This window comes from Hydra vulgaris, chromosome 13 (assembly GCF_038396675.1).
Source record: "Hydra vulgaris chromosome 13, alternate assembly HydraT2T_AEP".
In the NCBI taxonomy this organism is placed as follows: Eukaryota; Metazoa; Cnidaria; class Hydrozoa; order Anthoathecata; family Hydridae; genus Hydra; species Hydra vulgaris.
The window spans coordinates 45,585,627-45,605,665 of record NC_088932.1 but is presented as its reverse complement, the minus strand read 5'-3'; the positions used below and the strand labels follow the sequence as shown (position 1 = coordinate 45,605,665).

Genomic DNA, 20,039 nt, shown 5'->3' with positions numbered 1-20,039 from the left:
ATGACATAAATTTGAAATAAAAATCTGTTAACTCTGGAAAAATAATTGTATTCCATAATTCCGCATCATACTCTATTGTTTCGATGTGCAATGATTTTTCTGTGTATACAATAAAATCAATTGTTTTAGTTTCTGTTAGTGCCATAACGCCTTGACACTGATAGTAATAAGGATGGTTTATTTTTAATTTTGGAGCACCATCGTTAAATTTCAAATAAAAGTTTTTATCTTGACACGCTTCTTTAATTGTTAAATGTTTTTTTGAAGAAGGACATTTCACTTCAAGTACTTTTTCAGCGCTAACTACTCCATCAGGGCTACAACCCAACCAAGGGCATTTCGGGTTTATAAAAAAACCACATCGAGTAACACTTGACTTCGTTATGTTTTCATATAGTTTTATTGCTATATCTTCATTAACCTTTCCCCACATACAGTTTTCTCCTGCTTTGATATTTTTTGTTTGTAAACATTTTTTTTAAATTGATGTAGGGTAAATTTTTTTCCACCTATTTATTACAGTACCAAAATTTGAAGCTGTCAATCGTTTGCATCTTTCTTGATACCATAATGTACTTTCAGATTGTTTAACTGTATTGACTTCAATATTTTTAGCTTCCTCAATATCAACAATTAAATGTAATTCTACAAATGCTTTTTGTTCAGTAGACAAACAACTTAAATCAATCACCTTTTTTAAATTGTCAAATAGAGTAATAATAATCAATCGGTCATCTTTTTTACTAAAAGGTTCTGCAATATCATTGTCTATAAATGTTGACAGAGATGAATTAAAAAAGGAACATGCCTGAAAGTTATTATCACGAATTATTGAAGATATATATGTCCCCTGGCAGAGATTTTCTAAACCTTTACAAAGAGTTTGAAGTTGTAAAGTTGAGGTTTCGTAACAATTTGGTAATGAATGGTATCTACGTGTTCCTGAAACTAAAGGTCTTTTTCGAGTACTATTTTTGTCTTTAAAAGCGTCAGCTTTTTCAAAATTTAAGTTTGAAAACAAAATTGCTTCAGAGTTGGATGATTCACCTGGTACATGCCATATCTGTAAAACATCAGTACATGTTTCTGTTTCTGGGACCACTTTAATGTCTAACTCTTTATAATCAACTAGTTGATATAATGATGCAGCAACATGCTTACAACAGCCCCCCGCACCAGCTTTACAATGGCATTTCGAATAAAGTATTTCACCAGTAGATTGGCACAAGTGTATAAAAACTTCGTATTGTTTACGTTTCATAGAAGCAGCAACATTAGACTTAACAATAAACAAATTTATGGATGCTGTTACATTCGCTTTAACACATACATTTTTGACATAGTTTTCTTTAAATAAACGATAGCCAAGAGTTTGGTGTTTATTGGCTCCTTTTTTACAATTATCAATATGTATAGTATCATTAACAAGATATTTCTTGATAAAATTGTGAGATATATTTGGTAAAAGTGAAATGTCTCTTGACCAAGTTGATATACTCTTGTTTATAGATTCTTCTTCGTCAACAGCAATAAGCTCATCATGCTTAAGTTCCCGAAACATAGCTTTAGATGCCTGGCAAGAGTTCTGAAAAGAACTAGCATCAATTTTATTTTCTAAATTAGCATTAAAAGAACTAATCATTATAATAATATTTAATTCCTAATACTTTAATCGGATTGTTTTGATTTAAATGAATACAACTACCACAATGCATTGCGCAGTTGCCGATTTATGGGAAAGGTCCATTAACACCAGCTTAATTAGATAAGGGTCGGCGCTAAGTCACCTTCTAAAAACTAAACTAAGTAATTAATCAAGTGTGCGGTCTATTAGTAAAAAGTTTTTTTTTACTTTTTTGATTTTTAATTTAGCTTTTTGTTCTAGTTGCATAAAAATGATACTATCAAAAATAAAATAAAATTTCGGTTCAAGCGCTATTTTGTTCGAAACGTTTAAAACTATGCAAAAAATATTGACTTAAAGTGCATAAAAAAAGAAAAAAATGGAGGTTTCGCCAAAAAAGCGTTAAAAATGGATGATTTGCCAAAGTGGTTTAATAAGGATGAATATTGGCATAATATGACAACGATTTCAAATCTATTGGTTGAAGATGATGTTGAAAAAATAAAATATTTAAACTCACATATTGATGGTCTGGAAAATGTTACATCAACTTTGGAATTAATTAGTTCTTTGGAACAGCACAGTGTTGTTGGGTTTGATAATTTAAGTAAATTTAAAGAACAACTTTGTTTAATAGGGAGAATAGATCTTGTTGAATGTTTATATGGTAAGTGTAACTACTTTTGTTTTTTTAAGTATTTATATCATACTATTACATAACTATTTAAATGTAATATATTGGTTTTAGTTGAGTATCAAGATTCAATAAATAAAATAAGTAATTCAATAAATTCGATAATGACTAGTTTAAATGAAAAAATTATTTTATTTTATTTTACCTTAATTGGTTTATGAAATATTGTTTATGAAACTTGCACTACCATTTGAAAAAACTTGTCACAAGAGTATTTAAAAGCACCAAATTAGTAGGAAAAAAGTTGTGCATGAATTTGAAATTACTCAGCACTTTTTAGAATTATTGGTGCTATAAATGAAAAGTGTTTTCATATGTTTGCTCCAGCTTGATTAGGATCATGCTATTTAAATTTATTTTAGCTGATGCTAAGTACCATCTTGTTTTGGTAAATAATAGTAGATGACAGTTGATAGTGGCTGACTTAGAACTTCATAAATTACATATGAATAGAACTTTATAAATTACAACAATTAAGATTTTTGAGAATTAAAAATTTCAGAAAATTCAGAAATAGTTAATAATTTCTATAAAATTTTATTTTTTTTTAATGTTTTTTTTGCAAATGATGTATTTAGGTTGAAATAATGTAATATAAATAAACATTTTAACCAATAAACTTTATTGGGCTTAAGTGTTAGTTGAAAATTGATATTGCTGAAAGTAGGTTTAGTATTTCTCACAAACCATTAATAGCTAACATTGTAAAATTAATTGCAATTGCAAAAACTGTAGTTGGTCCATATAATTGTCTTTTTACAGAGAATTTTAGTGTTTTTGGTTGTAAATGGTTTAGTTGTTACATCAAATAACTTGGACATTTAAATAAATATAAAGGACTCCTTTAAGATTTAAAGATTTCTTTAATTTAAGATGCGATAGATTAGCATTTAGATATTGTAAACCAAGTAAAATAAATTTAAACTTACACATTTATTTGAAGTAAATATAAAAACAAAGAAGATATTGTTTTTTTAAAAACTTGAATTTTTAAATGAAAATAAAAAAATTAAAATTTTTTGACGTAAGTATAAAACTTTATATATCTTTACGGGAGAATTAAGTATACGCTATAAAGTTTCATTAGTCTTTATTTCAAATAAAAATTGACTTATTATGATTTGGCTAGTCTTGTCTTCTTTATTAAGGTTTTATTAATTAACGAAAATCTGCCATCTAATTTTAACAAAATAATGTTATATATAAAAAACAAGGTTTAAAATAATTGTTACAAAAAAGAATGTTTTAGTCATGAATAGAAATAAATTGTTTTAATAATTTTTATCTTGAGTTAAAAGATTTTTTTTTAAATTTTAGAGAAAACTTCGAATGCATTATTAAAAGAGTAAGTTATTTTCTTTTTTTTTTTTTTATTAGATTTTTTTTTTTTACCATTTTTTTAATAAGAAATCATTTACATTTAAATTTTTGTGATTTTGATCTTTATTTTAAATTGGTTAAAACTTACCTTGATCTTTAGAAAAGTGTAAAATGTCTACTAACCAATTGAATTTTTAGATTTAATTTAAATCTGTAGTTTACTCTTATTAAAATATGAATGTTAGAGAGGAATCGAATTATTTAAATTTAATTTTAAAACATAATAATAAGTTCTATTAGTTTTTTACATAGATATTTGTAGAAAATGAATTTGATGATGTTATTAAAACTTATCATACTTTTACTTTTTGATGAAATGAGTAATGAAACGAGTAATGGTAACTTTCTACGAATCCAATTGTACTTAAAATATCTCTATGAATCATTCCATGTTTGTTGAAAATGTATAAATTTTGAATGTTTAAAGTAGTCATTTTTTAATTACTACTTTTTCTTAAAAAAAAGCTGTTTAAATTGGTAAATCGAATAAAAAAAGTATATTATAATTACAGGAGAAATCAAAAAATTTTATATAATATATTTTAATGTCTAATGTTTAAACTTGCTATAAACCTTTCATTGTGTTTGAGATATCAATGGTACAGCATTTCTTATCAGGTGTTGCTAATTCTGCTAGAAATTTAATTTAGTTAAAATAAATTAGTTGTAAAAAATAATGAAAGTTTTATTGTTAGCTGTTGATCACTCTGGAAAATACAGCAAACATCATGAATTAATTATAATTTGGTAGATGTAAATTCATGAAAATGCCATTATAATAATTTTAAAGAATTGATAGTTTGAATTTGTTCAATACATTTAAACTGTTTTTGTTATTTTGCTTTTAAAGATAAGTACAGAGGAGATTATGCAGAGGTGGAATAACGGTTTTTGGTGTTACATGTTTTTTGAATTTTTTGCTTCTTGGAATTTGACTTCTATTCAAACATTTTTTTAATTTATTTATTCTATAATTTTTATGAATCATTTTATATATTTGATAAAATATTTCTTGATAATAACCAAGACCACGTTCCATGTTTAAATCAAAATGGTTACATAATGGTTAGTTAGACCATTTTAAACTTTAATAATCCAATTGTCATTCAAAATTTAATTATGTTTCAAAAGTTTTAAGATAATTGTTTTCTTTTTAATCAAAGATATTTTACTTAAACAATTTGTAGCAAACATGGCTAAGTTTATGAAAGCAGGTTCTCAACAAAATTAAAAATTGAGAGTGAATAGCAGTATTACAGAATTAAATTTTATAAAATGAACTTTATAAAATTTATAAGTTACCATATTTTTTTTCTCATCTTATAGTACTGGCATATACAGAATCTTTCATGGTTTGATTGTTGTATTTATTTTACCCAATGATGAAAAATGTGCTAAAGTTGAATACAAGTTAAATCAACAAGATTGGATAAATATTAATATGGGAAAAAATGGATATCAAATTTATGTTGTTGTTAGAAGAAAGAATACTAAGTTGTTTGTCAAAATAGAAAATTTCATGCTTGTCAATTCCAAAATTCGTTTCAAGTTTACATTTCAAAGGTCAAATGAAAGTATTTTTCAAGTAGAATGCACTGTTGTTATTACAGGTATTTTTAAAATTACTTTATTAATTTAAATTCGTCTTTACACTTTGATTAACAGTTCAATGAAGTTAAATGTTTGTTAGAATTTTTATTACGATGTGTATTACTTGTTACATTTATATGTTTCTTTTACTTATCGTTTGATTCCACAACTACTCCTCCAAACATGGAATCTTCAAGTGTAGTGAAAGCCAAATGGAGATTTATCTGATCAAACAATCCACCTTTATTAGGCAATTTCTGGTCTTTTTGCACTGCACATATAGACTGGTAGTTGCACATTTCCGTGTAGGCCGTGTAGCCGTTGTGTTTAGGTTTAAATTGGATTTAAGCCTTTACACAATATTGAACATTGATAGAAAAGACTTCCTGACTGCCCAGTGATTATCTAAAATTTTGCACTCATATATACAATGAATTATAGTTTTCCCAGATTTATTGGTAGTTCAATTTCTACTTTTATTTTATCTGTTGAAATTTGGTAATATTAAAGGGCAGCTAGGACAATGCATTTATCTTTTTATAGTTTTTCTTTTTCTTCCTGATCAATATCTGTTTTTCTTGTTTTGTTATACTTCTTTATTGCTATAATTCTTTCTTTGTTGACATCATTAAGGACCATTTTTATCTATGTGTTTTATTTTATATATCTCATTTAAAAAGTTATAAATTAGCATATTGCATGATTAATGAATACATTTTATATATACATTAGATTAACTCTGTCTATATAAAGTTTGTATTTTTGTTTTATTAAAATATTATATTAAGTGATTAAACAATACTTAGAATCAATATAAAATTCATTTAATATAAAAAAACATGATAAATGAAACTAAAATAAACAATATGTAACAAAGAAAGCAAAGATATGGGTTTAAACCTTTTTGAAGTGTTTTGAAAATCTATAAAATGTAAACTTTTCTGCAAATAAAAACTTGACTCTTTTTTTGACATACATACATTATAATCAAATTACTAAATGTGTTTTTTATCATTTGCTATTTTGACTTATGTCATTTGTATCTACCACAAGCATTTTATTTACTTGCATTTAAAAAATGTACAAATACAAAAAGGTCAGACAGGTAATTACAAAATTTTTAATAAGAGTAAGTGTAAAGAAAACAAGTCAATAAAAATTTGTTTTTAATAGAACAAATTGAAGAACTGTATAATGGCATTGTAGATCAATTTGATTTGAATCCAGGTGAATTCACTATGTGGTCAGGAAGTGAGTTCAATACTTTGATAGTTACTTTGCTGTAAAACAAGCTTCTTGTATTATCAATGTTTTTATTAGGCAGAGTAAATTGTTGTGAATGACTTCTTGTAAAACATTTTGAGTTAGAAAAAGTAAAAAAAAAAAATTAGAAAAGAGTAAATCAACAAGATTGCGCACATTTTTTAAATCATAAAAAAATCAAATTTATCTCTGCAATATTCAAGAGATTCGAGTTGGAAAACAAGTCTTGATAACTTATCAGTGTATGCAATATGAAATCTATTGCAGACAATATTTGTAAAATAATTTTGGACTTTTTCTATCCAACTTATATCTTTCAATAGGTGAGTGCTCCAAACTGGAGTAGAAGTTCTAGTACAGACTGCACAAAAACTGCAGGAATTTAATAAAATTTGAAAGTTGTTAACGATGAATAGTTTTAAATGTATTTAAGATATTAGAATATTTTAATGATTTTAATATCCTGAAATGAATAATTTTTATATTGGTATTGGAACTTGATAAATAGGAATGAATAGGTAGAAATCAAAACATTTGTTGGTTTTGATTGGTATAACTTGATATCATCTGCAAACAGCTTAATGCCACAATCTCCATCAATGCAATAAAATATATTTGACTAAGAGAAATCTTGATAAAAATTATTATGGTAACTGAGTTATTCAAAGATGTTAAGACAACATAAATGTTGCAAACTAGTTTTTGTACTAACCTAATGTTCTAATGTAACTAATGTTCACCATGTTACAAAAATTAGTTTGCACAAGTTTACAACTTGTAATCTACACGTTTGCATCATAGAAAAAAACTGCTAGCCTAATTGCTACATTATTTTTAATAGAACAGTATACTGTCCAGCTTCTTGAAAAATCCTAGGCCAGAACAACACTATGCGGTAAATGCATAATTAATTTTCTTATTTCATATGAGCATATTTGCATTTTAAAATGAGATAAGAATGAAAAACTGATTTTGGGTGGCATTAAACTCTACATAATGTTTTTTTTTTTAGATTTCTTTTGCGAGTGGGTTTGTACCTAAGTCTTGATTAATTTTTTCCTGGAAGGCATCACCCCTGTTTTGTTCCTCCAGGTGATCATATAAGTAATTGTTTGAAAAATTAACTTTCTGTTTAACTATCAAGTCTGGTTTGTCCACCATGCTTTGATCTCCTAGTTTTAATTTTTTTTATGTAGTGTTCCTAATGGAATGTTTTAGAAGCCTTCCTTATGATAAACTCATATTTTTTCACTTTACTTATAGCTGCTTCTAGGTCTTCTTAAGTGTTACTTGTTTTATAACATCGGCTGTTATCCCTTCTTTTCTAATTTTGAGACAGTTGATAAGTCACTTAACTACCCAAGCTACATAACTTGCTGTTTATATGCGGTAGAGAAAAGCTGAAAAAGGAAAATTTTTTGTGCAATTAAAAATTTACTTTTATATATTATATTTAAAGCAACTGAAATTTTTTGTAAGCATATTATGAACTAATGAAATTAAGATCAAATGCGAATATCAAATGGTATATCTAAAATGCTTTTTCAGACATTTGAGAGCAGAGGAAAAATATTTATCAACTAGTTATCTCTTGTATTTTGAAATTTTGTTAATGAAATGAATTTTATTTTTTTTATAAACATTTAACTAATTTGCGCTAACATTTTAATATTTAGTACAGTAATATTTTTCCAACTTGCTATCTGAATTAAAAATTAATAAATTACCAACTTGCTACAAAAAATAATTGATTGGATTCCAGATTGTTTTGAAAGTAGTTCTAACTAAGATTATTTCATTGTAATTACATTTAAAAACCATTTTGTATATATATGCAGTATATGCAAGTATATTTGCAGTAAAAAAATCGTATTTGGTAATAATAAAGAAATTATAGCAACTAAAATCAATTGTAAAGTTAAAAAAAAACTTTTTTAAAATAACCTAAAAAAACTTTTTTAAAATAACCTAAAAAAACCCAATTATATTTGAATTTTATTGGAGTTTTTTTAGGTTTTTTTGGGTTGAGTTTTTTGCCAACCCTGGTTATCATGGATCCTAAAATGACAATCTAGCTGACCCAAGAAGACTATTTATATGTAAAGATAGCATGCACATCAAGGTACCCTGTTATGCAAATTTTGAAATCTTTTAATTTTGTCAGCGGAAAAAAATTGTTCTTTGATTTTCTTTACATAAACTTTAAAGGATATTTTAAACTTTATTTTGGTATATATTTAGCTTGCTTTATTTTATTAAAATGATTATTTTATAAGCATAATTTTGCGTTTACTCATTATATACAAAAAAATTTGTTTGTTACTTTTCTTCATCAATTTTTTTTTCTAATTTGTTAAGTTTGAAAAATTGCTCTGAAATAGCTCCAAGCTAGAGAGTAAGTGATTATAAGGCTTTTGTAATTAAAACTTTAATGAGTTAGTTTGAAACTTTTAAAATTGTTTTCATGTTATTTAATTCAAATTTAAACAAACAAATTTTTATTACTGTTTTATTTTGCTTTAAGTTATATTTTAAAATAGTTAAAAACGCAACTATAAAAATACTGTGCAATAAAATGTTCTTTGGTAATTAGAATTATTTATTTATTTTATTTTTAAAAAGTTTTTAATTTAAAATATAAAACTAAAATTTTTCAAAAGAATTGGACACAACTCTGTCTAAGATGACATAATAATAATAATAATAGCAATATTTAGAAATAAGAAAGATGACAAAACAATATTTAGAAAAGCTAGAAAAAAAGCAAAAAAAAATTCAATATTAATTTCAAAGAATCTTTGTTATTCAATCTAGATTAGATATGGATGTAAGGTAAAATATGGGTGTAAGTTACTTTAAATAAAAACACAGTCATTAACTTGTGTAATTGTTCATGATTTTATTTTTTAAATATGCATGCTTTTTGGGGCATCTAATTGCTACTATGCTCTGGGTGTCATGAAAAGCTCTAGCTGGCCCTGATCATGCATGTGCATTTTCCCGCTAACCAATTGCTGACATTGTTTAGAAGTATTATTTTTAAAAAGTACTATTTTCAAGATAAACTATTTATAACCTTTCAAAAAAATTGCATCAAAACACATTTCAAAACTTAAAGTTAATTTTGTTAAGGCGACAAAATATTTTTACAATTATCTTCGAAATGTCTATCGCCGGGCCTGGATATATTTATACAGTAAGTATATCTAAATAGATGTAATAAATATTGATATTAGTAATCTTACATGTTTATTGTAAACAGTTGTTTACTTTAAGCTATTGTAAATATTATTAAAGTTATTAAGTTATTTTAAACGAAAACAGTGTTTAAAAGTGAATTTTGCAACTCAATTAGATCAAAGTATCAAACTCATTAATTCAAAGTTTAATTAGTATTAGTATTAGTAAATGCTGTAATTGGTGTGAGCCAGTGAGTGTGGTATTAACACACTATGACAGCCGATTTGCTTAATTGCTGCTCATCCAGCAATTAAGACCTTCTTTAAAACTGTTAACTGATTGTGCTTTAACCGACTTGCTTGGCAAGCTATTCCATAAATTAGCCAATCTATTAAATAAAAAGTTTTCACTACATGCTTGCTTAGTGATTTCTTTGACATTTAAAGCTGTGACCTCTCGTTTGAGTTTGTTGAATACTAATTTTTAAAATAATTACGAAAAATTCTCTTGTTAAAAAATTCTCTCATATAAAGAAGCTATTCAAATACTTTTTTCCCTTTTTTTTTCTTTTGTATTCTTTAATTATTTAGTTTTGTGTCACTGATTTTATATCCTAATAAATTTTCCTTTTTGCATTATATTCTGATTATTTTGTGAAAATATATATTAAAAATATATAAATGCGACATGTATATATTGAGTAAATAGCACTTTGTGGTTATCGACTCCATAACACTCTTATCAAGAAGTTTATTTATTGAAGTTTAAATTAAAAGCAATTCTATTAATAATATTTTGACACAATTTAAGTACGAATAAAACAAATAGTTACAACAAATAAGGTTTATATTTATTATACATATATATATATGTATATATATATATATATATATATATATATATATATATATATATATATATATATATATATATATATATTTATTTATTTATATATATATATTTATATATATATATGTATATATATATATATATGTATATATATATGTGTATATATATATATATATATATATATATATATGTATGTATGTATGTATGTATGTATATATATATATATATATATATATATATATATATATATATATATATATATATATATATATATATATGTATATATATATATATAGCCTTCCCAGAAAGCGCGTGCGGTCGCATAAAGTAATTTTTTAGACAATTCAACCACGTTTTTATATAGTAAGTGTTTTAAGATTTCGCGGCAAAATAAAGCTATAAGAAACTAGAGAATAAATCAGCAATACTCGAAGAAAAGAAATGAAGACTATGTGAAATAGAAAATCTAAATAAAATAAGCTAAAAGAAATTTAATAATAAATAGAGAAATTTGTTGTCAAAAAAATAATGTCTAAATATTTACTGTTTTTATTTTCTTATTATTAGAGCGTTTGTTATTTTCCACGACCAAGACTGATACAAGTCAAGGAAAAAAGTAGATAAGAATATAATAAAAATAAAAATTTTATTTGATATACAATTTTTTCGCAACTTTTTTCAGTAAAAAATAAAAATATTATTTGATATACAATTTTTTCGCAATCAAATTTTCAGGAACCTATTTAAAACTTCTTTTTAAGTTTTTTAATACATTTTTTTAAACAGAACAATCATTATGTTCATTATCTCTAGTAATTTGTATTAACATTGGAAATTGGGCAATATAAAAGAAACATTCTCAGACATGCATCTAATGCGATAAATACATTTATTAAATAAACTATGTTATTCTTTATTTAACTTATTTCGTTGTTAACAAAATTTATTAATCAAATATTTTTTACAAATAGAAAACAATTTTTTTTCTTATTTTCCTATTATATAATAAGTATTAAGAAAAAACGTCAAATATAGCAAAAACTTTTTTAAAAGCAAAAAGATGTTAAAATGAGTAAACGTAATAAACAAATAAATGTAAGAAAAAAATTAACAAAATTTCTTATAGTTCCAGCGTACATAGCAAATTAGTTTCTTAATTATATGGACTGATAAAAATTTTGTTTCCTTTTTGAAGGGTTTTTTTTTTTAAGTAGATAAATTTAGCTTTTTGCCGTGAATTATTAAAACGCTTTATAAGTTAAAAGATGCAAACTGGGGTGGTCAGTTAGTCTAAAAAAGTTACTTTATTTGTGGGCGAACAAGACGTGCAACTGCACGTGCTTACCGGGAAGGTTTGATGTATACACACATGTATACATATTCATCAAATCGATCTTATCACTGAAGATGCCACTTACATTACACGGAAAACAAGGTAAAAAAATTGCTTCAATTTTTAGGTCAGATTTCTGCGAATCAGTAAAGCAGTTGTATTAGAAACTTTCACAAGATGTTGAGAATTATACCAATTTAAAAAATATGCAAAAATTTATCAAAGGTTTATTTATCAAAAATTTATCAAAATTTATCAAAGGGCTGGCTAAGAAAAATAAACTTTTTTATTTTGATGTCACATTTTTAACATAGGTTACATCACTTACGTTACCGAGTGTTTATTATTGTGGTTTTTTTAAATCTATTATTAGGACTTAAATTTTTTAGAATTATGTAACAAAAGAATTGCAAAATTATTGAACTCATTCATTAAAAATAATTAACAAAGGAAATTTTAGAAAATTGATGGCACTCTTCCTGAATGATTTTTCATAACATTTATGAAAGTTATCAAATCAAAAATAGTTTTTCCACAAGACCAAGAGCAACTTTAAAAAAGTATTACAACTTTATTAATACTTATTAAATCATGTTAATGAGAAAATCTTAGGTTTGTCAAAGTTTAAACTTCTTACGTCTATGTGTACTGCCTTAGTTGAATTTTTAAAAAGCTACTAAGTATTTAAATTTAAATCTTTTAAAATATTAAGTATAAACTGCTATCACAGTTCAAGAGGGAGAGTTTAAGAGGGAGTTTAGGTATATGTGATTGTTTGTGACAAGAAGGAAGGGGTTAAGAATTGATAATTATAGGGTGACATGCTTTATATATGATCCCCCACCTCTTTAATTTGCATTTACAAGCGATTTTGTTTAACTAAGGGGTTGTCTATAGATTACGTCACACAGTTTTTGATCGTTTTTGACCCTCTCATTTCCCTCTTTTTCTCTCATTTCCCTCTTTCCTTCTCATTTCTCATTTCCTTGTCACAATATCGTAACACTTTAGTAACAAGTCCTGTATGAGTTGTCACAAAACTACTAACACCTCCTCCCCCCTCCCTCTTGAGTGATGTAAATAATGGATAACCCCTAAAACAAAAATAAGAAAGGTTCTGACTGATTTTTTTTTATTAGGAGTATAGCAAATAATTCTTTTTTTTTAATGTCTAAATAAAAATGTTTGTATAATTTCTTATTTCTATTTATGTCAACGAAAATAAGAATACATAAACAAATAAAAAAACAATAATATAAATAATTTTAAATGAACATTAAAAAAAATTTGAAGTTTTTTTTTCTAAATTCTCCTAATATAAAAAGTTTCAGTTATATCCTTGTTAGATCCTTGTCAATACGATGAAATAAGAATTACGTAATGATGTAATTCATTTTGTAAACAAAAACTGAATGAAAAAGCACCAGAACTTTAGTAAATGCATGTAGTTTTTAGTTACACAAGTTACAAATAAAAATGGGCTTTATCTAAGCATCGTTATTTAAAACTTTAAATGTAAAAATGTAACATTTAATATTCATCGCATATAGTATTTAAAAACTTGAGTTTTTTAACTAAATTTTAGTAAAAATAAAATTTTATCATGTTTTTGTTAACATACATTACATGAAAATTGCAAAAGTTCTTCAGTTATTTTCTTAAAATATATATATTTTATAAAGTATAGCATCTGACCAGCAACAATTTGAACATGTTAGCTCCGTTTTCACGCTAAATTAAATCCGATTATGCAAATAAATTCATGGTTAAAATAACGTTTTTCACATTTTACAAGAACTTTCGGAACCATAAAAATGATTTAAATAAATTGATTACTAAATTGATTACTAAAGGCTTATTTTATATAAACTTTCATGTGTCTATATTAATATTGATTTGCTAAAATTTGACAGAAAAGAGAATAAAATTTGACTACTTTTTCATTTTCCGCCATGGAATTGCCCTAGTTTAGAAAGTGAGGCTTTTATTTTATTATTATTATTTTTTTTCATACCATAAATATTGCTTATTTTGCGGGTTTTTTTGTATTGATTTTGTAATTAATGGCTAGTGATTGCCGTATAGGCATGAAACTTAAAGTACAATAGAAAAAGGTGTTTTTTCTTCGTAATATATGTATGTGTGTGTGTATATATATATATATATATATATATATATATATATATATATATATATATATATATATATATATATATATATATATATATATATATATATATATATATATATATATATATATATATATATATAATATTTGCTGTTGTTTTATGTTTCTTTAGGTATGTGGGACTATGAGACAAATTATAATCAGTTAATTATATCATTGCCGGAAGCAATTGATTTTAATGAAAATATAAAAAAGTTAGACGTTATTAATTGGCAGCTTGCACTTGGTATCAAACATCTGGAATTCTCAGATGAAAACATTTTAGTAGGTGCTGTAAATTACATAGACAAATATTATCCTAACAATGATGTGATTCTTTCTAATAATCAGTTTGGTAAAAAAGACAACCTTTCTATTGTTTTTCACAGATTTCTTGAAATTTTACATGAGATTAAATATACTCGTGCTGTATTGATCAGTTATCCTATAAAGTATTATTCATACAGTTTTTCACAAAGTTTTGTTGAAAATTTGAGGCATTTAAGATTTTTTGGGAATGAAAATAAATTATCAGTTTTCATTTCGAAATATAGCCTTATTATTATTGTGCGAATTGCTTCTTCATTAGAGCAGATTAGAGCTGAATGTGCAAACTGTTTAAATGATGTTATATCATTTTACAATATAAACAAGTCTCTTATTGAAAACGAAGAGTTAAATATATTAGGAACTGTTGTTTTGCCTGTTGAGCGAAGAGATTTAAAAGAAGCGATATTTTTTCATTTTTCTGAGGATTTTAATTTAGACAGAATTTTGTTTTTATGTCAAGATGAACTAAATAATATGCAGGAATTTGAAAACTGGTGGAGGTTAACTATTGAATATTTTCACTACAAGAGAAATAAATTTCCTATATGCAATGAATTCCTTTTTAAAAAACTTATTGGTTTAGCTATGTTTTTTATGGGTAAATTGGATACTAATGATGCTAGCTTATTCTTAACCTCGGTCTCAGAACCTAGTCCGCAAATGCAGATCAAATCTTGGGCTCTTAACAATGAACAAATAAATGCAATAAATAATAATATGCGTATAAAAATTATTACTGGAATATATGGTTCAGGAAAATCTGTTGTAGGAAAAAAGTTAGTTGAAAGTCTTATGAGTAATATGTCAGAAAATCCCTTGACCTTATATTATATATGTTGCAACCATTTCTCCTTGTTTGAATGTGAGATGAAAGAGTTTGCTGACAAAGTTGAGAAACCTCCTAGTGTTACTGTTGTTTGTGATAATTTATATAAGTTATGGAAAAAGATGTGTAAAGACAAAAATATTGCTGAAACAAATATTTCTCTTCCTAAATTATTGGAGTATTTAGCTAGCATCCAAAATAATAAAATTTGTTTTGTACTTGAAGAACTTTCTGATGAATGTGTCAATGAAAAAGATGCAAAACATTTGAAGAAGTTATTTTCTTCCGAGTTAAAAGAAAGTAAAGTTGTAATGATCACAAAACCATCTGGTAAAACAAATTATTTAGATACATTGTTTTCTCAAAAAGTAATTGACATGGAAACCATAAGTCTAAATTATGTAATTCGAGGAACAAATTATCTTAAACTATTTATAGATTCTGCACAAGAAATCCTAATTGAATCCAAAACTTTTTTATATGTTCCCAACATTATTGCAGATGAAAAATCAGAAAAGCCTAAGGTGATTTATCTCCCTTTCCACAATCTGTCAGGAATACAATCTGCAAAAGTCTTATCATTTGTTTTAGAGATGTTTTGTTTTGACATAAAAAGAAAAACTGTTGTTTTATGTAACAACATGGAAGAAGTAAAATCAGTTGCATATGCAATAGATGTTATGGGAAACTTTAAAGCTGTACACTACTCGCCATATTTGCAGAAATACTCACCGCTCGTAGAAGAAAAAATTGGAGTTACAGAAGCGATTAAAAATAACTTTAATATTCTTGTAACTGATACCAAGGGATTTTCTGGATTAGAATCTGAATCTGTAGTTTTTTTTCTGAGGCCAGAGGAGATTGATTTTCAAACTTATTTGGATGCCATGACAAGATCTAATTTTTCTCTAACAGTTGTGGTTTTAGGTTCTTCTACAATTATTAATAATATTAATGTATTAAATACTTGGTCAGAAAACTTAGTTCAAACAATGAGAATTAAAGTAAGCAATAAAAATGACCAACTATGGACCAAATTAAATAGCTATTTCTATATAAATGATGAGTGTAAAGAGTTTTTGGATCGTGGAGCTGAAATAGATTTTAATATGTATAAGAAGAATAAATATTTTAGGATTTCTACAGAAAAAAACTCAATGTAAGTTTATTTTTTATTATCAGAATATATTTATATATGCACATCTTATTTAATATATGATAATATAATATATTGATATAATAAATAATAAGATTTTAAAATGAGCTGTTTTAGATATAAATTAGTTAGATTTATTAACCTTAATATAAAAATTAATAAATATTCCAAGTTTGATGCAGTCTTTTTAAAGTATTTTATCAGATTTTATTGAATGATTTTAAAGTTGATTTTTTCTTTTGAGAAAATTTAATTTGTTTTTGACTAGTTAAAAATTAAAGGATAATAGGAATAAAAAAACTTATTGATATAAAAGAATAAACTAAAAATAACTAAACAAATAAATAAGGATAAGGCTATTGTGGCATTACATACCTGGAAATTGATTTTGCCTCTGGCATGGTGAATTACACAAGCTGTTTGTCTAGGCAGCTTTGTACAAGCTATCTGTTATAACAGTTACTATCAGTTTAAAATGGCTTTTTCATTGCCTACGATGTTTGATGACTTGATAAATTTAAATTTTTATATAGTAAAATTTTTTAGGAAAAGTGTACAACATATTTGTAAAATTATATCTCTTAAGTTACACCTACAAATATATCTGTACAATGTACAGGTATATTTTAGTGATTTTTTAGTGACTTTACAAGCATATTAGTTTTAATATAAGTATAATATTATTAATATCTAATATTAAATATCTAAGTTGGTAATAAAAGAGTTTTAATTAGTAAATTATAAATTAATAGTTAATAGCTAAAATAAAAATTGCCATTCCGCTTACTAGTTGATTTGGATCCTTCCCTGGTTTATATAGTAACACTAGTAAATGTACATAATAAGCTTTTTCTATTATAAATAAATAAAACATCTGTTATAACTAATAAAATGTTTAATGTCATATAATATTCTTAACAAGATTAGTGGACATGAAAATAACTGTTTTTTTTTCAAGTTGTTTTAGTTGTCCTCAACAGGAAAAGAGAAATCACAAAATAATTTTTATATCAAATCACTTAAAAAGAAAACTTTTTTTATCAATTGATTTTTTAGAGTTGGTCCATCTTCTATGTGGTATATGTGTTGTACTTTCCCTTTAACATTTTGTTTGAATGATTGACTTTCAGACAGTCTGCAATTAGATTTTTTGAGATATTGATTTCGAATGTTTTTATAATTGAAACGAAAATCAAACAAGGATTATCTTTTTGGTGACTGATGTTAATTTTGTAAAGGATCGTCAAATCACCTTTCAGTTAATAACTTATGTTGTTATTAATTTAAAGTTAGTTGAGTTCAACAACAAACTTAACTGAGATCATTAAAATTTCATGGCCAAGTAAAAAACACATTACTGTTTTTGAAGGTCTTGATACAATAGAAAAAAGCCAACCAGAAAAATGGGTTTTAAAAAAGAGTCGTGTTTTGATATATAATCATTTTTATTCCAAATTTATAGGCAATTAAAAAAATCATTTAAGGGTTCATAAAAAAGTGCTGTCCTTGCAATATCTGCATATTTTTTATGAAGTATTACATGAATTACTTAAAACTTATGCAATTGAATGAACATTCAGAATTGAAATGGGTTGTATGATGTGCTCAACAGTTTGCTTCAGACATGCATGCAACTGAGATTTTAAATCTTTGTAAAACAAAACAGTAATATGAGAAAATGAAATATGTTGACCATGGTTCCACATATAGCAGTTGCTTTAACCAGCTCCAGAATTGAGGTTGTTCCTTGCTGTAGTGATTAAATGAGAAACATCAGAAATTAAGTCCATTATCTTTTTATCATTATGTGACACACCATACTGATAATTTATTTGCTGATGATGACATCAGTAAATAAGTTATTAGTACGGTAAGTCACATCAACATCGCCACTAAGATCTTTTTTATCATTCAAGTAAAAATGTGTTTTAAAAAAGTTTCTATTCGATGATACTCAACAGAGATTTCTAAAATAGTTACAGCTTTCCAAAATACTTAGAATACCCAAATCACCATAACTAATGAATTTTTATTACATCAAGAACTAGGATTATAAATCTCTCTTATTTTAGTTATTGACATATTTTAGTTTCATCTCAAATCGAGATTATTTTAGATTACATTACATCTCAAATGGTTACACTTTAAAAAATAAAAATAAAAAATCAATTTAGACATAAGGTTGTGAATTGAAACTTTAATTTTTTTTGTGACCAAGTAACCAATTGAGATGAAGCTATTTTACAATATTGTATCTGGGAAAGTTTTAAAAATTATTGAATCATTTTTTTCTAAACAAATTTCTAATTAAGTAATTTCTTTCACCACTCTGGATTTTTATAAACAATATTTTAAAACACAAAGCAATGAATGCAAAGTTCCTCACATCTACTATTTGCACATGGTAAACAGAGAAAAGTTTTTACCATTTTAGTTTTTTGGTAGTTTTTTTTAATCCAAGTATACTAATTATCTTTATAACAGAAAGATCTTTCAATTTGGCAATGTATTTTGTTACAATTCTTGAATGCTGGGGTGACCTGACTCGCAAAACTAATATTCTTAGTTTTTTGCAAAAACTGCAAAATGGATGCACTCAATGTAGCTGGCATGATACATGAATCAAATCAAAGAATGATTGTGCTGCTGATCACTATGCATAAATCAAACCAAATATAGAACTATCTAGGCAAACTTAACAATATAAGCAATCTTTAATGTATGTAAGCTTAACAATATAAGCAATCTTTAATGTATGTCTGTAAATAGTTGTAAGAAACATAAAGTGATGGTAATTAGTGGTCTGGTGTTTTTGGTATTACCAAAATTTTTGTACATTTTATAAGTTTGGTGTTAGGGTTGAGCTTTTACTACTTTTTTAAATCAATTTACTGGCAAACTATGCCAGTAAATTGGTAAAGTTAAATAAAAAAATTGTTTTTTTAGCTTTTATAATTAAGTTTTTAAGATTTTTAATTAATTGGAATATTTATGGAAAAATAATGCAATAAAAATTTTAGTTTTTTTTTTAAACAAATACTTTTTTTTAGTCCAGGTCACACACAGAAAAATTTCTCTGATTACTCTAAAATGTTAGATATAAACATAAAAAAACATAAAAAATATTGATCTTAAAGTGTGTGCAGATATGCAAAAACAAATCTCAGTTCATAGGATCATGCGGAAATGGTGTGTGGGAGAGCGCTCACCTCATAAGCAAGAAAATCCAAGTTTGATCCTCACCACATCCCTGGTAGTACAGCACTTAACTTGTTTCTTTGCACAGCAGCCTTGTTTTTCATGGTTTGTGTTATAGAGTTAAGAAAGGGTTGTAACAACAACTAAAAGTAGCCTCCTTGACTGTATTGGCCTTCATGATCTTGGGCAGGTGAATTAAAATTAAAAAAAAAATCTACAACAGAAATGTGGTACCTTGATTGAAACATGGATTAAAAAATCCAAAGAACAAAAAATGGTGAAAAAGTTTCTATGGCAAATACAACTCTGGATGGATTTAGTTTTCATGCTTTAACAAAAACCATGTTCATCAAGTCAGCATCAATAAATGAAATTTAATTAAATAGATAAAATTACAGAAAAAAGTTATTAAAAAAGTTAAGTTTGATAATATTTTAGTATGTCATATT

General features: G+C 25.5%; 1 protein-coding gene across 1 annotated transcript in view; it reads left to right on the top strand.

Annotated features, from left to right (window-relative positions):
• The first annotated feature begins 1,863 nt into the window (after window positions 1-1,863).
• The window catches only part of LOC136089508 (uncharacterized), a 32,484-nt gene continuing 14,308 nt past the window's right edge, over window positions 1,864-20,039 (top strand). Inside the window, exons 1-4 of the mRNA XM_065815550.1 lie at window positions 1,864-2,291; window positions 3,636-3,663; window positions 5,025-5,308; window positions 14,214-16,395. Of these exons, the coding sequence (XP_065671622.1) occupies window positions 2,033-2,291; window positions 3,636-3,663; window positions 5,025-5,308; window positions 14,214-16,395 (2,753 nt within the window). The 5' untranslated portion in view covers window positions 1,864-2,032. The remainder of the gene's footprint in view (window positions 2,292-3,635; window positions 3,664-5,024; window positions 5,309-14,213; window positions 16,396-20,039) is intronic.